Raw genomic sequence first — 2,579 nt, 5'->3', positions numbered from 1 at the left:
CTTATCCCTGAAAAAGGAACAGATCCCAGTGTGTGTAATAACAAACTTCTCACCAGTAGGGGGATATACTTTATTTTTATCTATTTCTGATAATTCTTTATAGGAATCCAATAGATTTAAACTATGCACCATGCGATTAGAAGCCCCTGTATCTATTATCCACTTATGATTCACCAAGGAAGACATAAAAGCATATATGTTACATGTTGTTCCTGTAGTTGCTGAATTAGCTACAGGTTCAGCATCCTTGCCTTTGTTCAACATCTGCAATATCTGCTGGTACTTTCCTAGAGTAAATAATTGAGCTGGAGAACTGAGAGTAGAGCTTCCTAAGGCATTATTTTGAGCTTCTGAAGATTGACTGCCATAGTTTCTTACATTGTTGGACTGAGCAATAAAATGTTCTCCTCTTTTCTTGTTTTTGAAATCAGTTGGATATCCATGTAGTTTGAAGCAATTCTCCTTGGTATGTCCTTTGCACCTGCAATACTCACAATAAACTGGTGACTTCTTGAATGAGTTTTTAGCTTTATAACCTCCAGTGTATCCAGTGTTCGTAGAGCCTACATTGTTGTTGTAGTGCCTATTACTCATCATAGCTGCAGCTTCATTGACATCATTAGAACCATACACACTCTTTCCATTGATCCTTTGGCTTTCAATATTAATGATCATAGCTTAAGCTTGATTCAAATTAGGCAGAGGCCTAGTCATCAACACCTGATTCTTAGCATTTTCATATGAGTCATTAAGCCCAGTGAGAAACGGATAGAGTTTTCGAAGTTGATAGTGCTCAACATGCTTCTTTGATTCAGGACAGCCACAAGCAGGAGGAGAAATCAATGTTTCATACTCATCCCACAGTTTTCTTAGTCGAGAAAAGTAAACAGATACAGAGGATACTCCTTGTGTTAATGTAGCTATTCTTTATGCAGGTAGGCTGCCCTAGAAGCATTAACTTTGTCAAATCTCTCCCTAAGATCTTCCCAAACAGTATAGCCATCTGATGCATAGATTACAGTACTAAGCAGATTAGGAGACACGGTATTCATAATCCACGCAAGCACTATCGCATTACATCTATCCCATAGTTCATGAAGGCTAACATCATAGTTGCTCTTTTTGCAGGTGCCTAGAACAAATCCTAACTTGTTTTTGCCATGCAATACGATTTTCAATGACCTACTCCAGATCGAGTAATTTTCAAATCCTTGCAATTGAATAGAGATAAGGATCGAACCTTGCGTATCAGATGTGTGAATGTACAGAGGATGATGATGATCCACCTGATCTACTGATTGAGCTGCATTCATCGCTGGGAGCTGAGGATCAGTGACATCTTCATGAACCGACATGGTTGTGAATTGAAGAACTTCGAGTGTTTTGAATCGAGGAATAGAAATGAGTATATAGGCACATGCACAAATTGATCTCCTCCAAAATCGATTCAATCTAGCAGATCACACACAAATTTAAAACCCTAGCCTTGAGTAGCTGAAATTAGGATGAAAATTGGAACAGCCAGTTACATAAAGCAAGAGATTGAGACTGAGATTAAGGAATTCCGTCATAGCTGAGCCATCATCACTAGATTAACCGAGCTCTGATACCATGTTAAAGAGAGCTCTAGCTATGGCGGTATACAGAGGAGTTAGGGAGAAGATAGAGGTGGAGAAGAAAAACATTACACTACAAGAAAATCACGTATTACATGAAGATTTTTCTGGGGATTATACAGAATTCTCAGGAAACTTAGTTTCCTACAAATTTTTCTTTCAAAAAAATTCGATGGAAAAACCTTCATGGGTAATTATTACCTGCGGAATTTATAAATCCCCGGGTACATTACCTGGGGATTTCTAAATCCGTATGTAAATTACCTGGGATTTTAAACTGCATGTAAATTATTTGCGGATTTTTTCGTAGGAAATTCTAAAAATTCACATGAAACTTTTGGTAAAAATTTTATGAAAGTTATGAGTTTTCGCGAATTTCATAGGGAAATATCTGCAAGAACCCCATGAAAATTCCTAATAAATTTTTTAGAACCTTTTAGACAATAAATTAAATTGCTGTCGTAGTATTTTATTATTCAAAATAATTTTTATTAAACGCAACTCCTCACATAGTATATGTTTTGTATACGAGCCCCACACAGGCACCACAATATTATTTTATATTTTTAGTAATTACTAACAACTATAATTTATTATTAACTATTAGTTAGTTTTCTAATCTAAATATATATGCAAACACCCCTCCTTTATCAATTATGCCAGAGGCTTCTAGTAGCTTTGCTCGTGGTAATGCACGAACGTGTTGAACTTATAAAGTGGAGATTCTCACCTCTCTTGGCTGATGTGGGACAAGGATGTTCCCTCTGTAAGTCTATCCCATCTTGGTACAATTTTAATGTTTCCTTCTTATATTTTTTTGTTGTTTTGAAAAAAGATGCATTAATTAAGAATTTCATGAACCAATGAAAAGTTTTGATTAGAAGTAAAAGCAAGTGAATTAAATTACAATTATATTACTTTTAATTTAAAAATATTCTTGGTTACTATGTTTTTGTAAGTTTC

The 2,579-nt window shown here is 35.5% G+C and overlaps 1 protein-coding gene across 1 annotated transcript; it reads right to left on the bottom strand.

Annotated features, from left to right (window-relative positions):
* LOC109226015 lies at positions 679-1,355 on the bottom strand. Its single transcript, XM_019390820.1, has 2 exons — positions 934-1,355; positions 679-868 (listed from the first exon to the last, which is right to left on the bottom strand). Exons 1-2 carry the CDS (start codon positions 1,353-1,355, stop codon positions 679-681), a joined length of 612 nt encoding a protein of 203 aa, XP_019246365.1.

Source organism: Nicotiana attenuata, chromosome 5 (assembly GCF_001879085.1).
Source record: "Nicotiana attenuata strain UT chromosome 5, NIATTr2, whole genome shotgun sequence".
Lineage (NCBI taxonomy): Eukaryota > Viridiplantae > Streptophyta > Magnoliopsida > Solanales > Solanaceae > Nicotiana > Nicotiana attenuata.
Note: the sequence above shows the minus strand (reverse complement) of the source record. Positions and strands in the feature narration are given on the sequence as shown.

Coding starts and splice junctions, on each gene's coding strand:
- LOC109226015 (XM_019390820.1), bottom strand. CDS start 1,355: ATGTCGGTTCATGAAGATGTCACTGATCCTCAGCTCCCAGCGATGAAT. Junction 869..933: donor GCTTCTAGGGCAGCCTACCT/GCATAAAGAATA, acceptor TTCTCGACTAAG/AAAACTGTGGGATGAGTATG.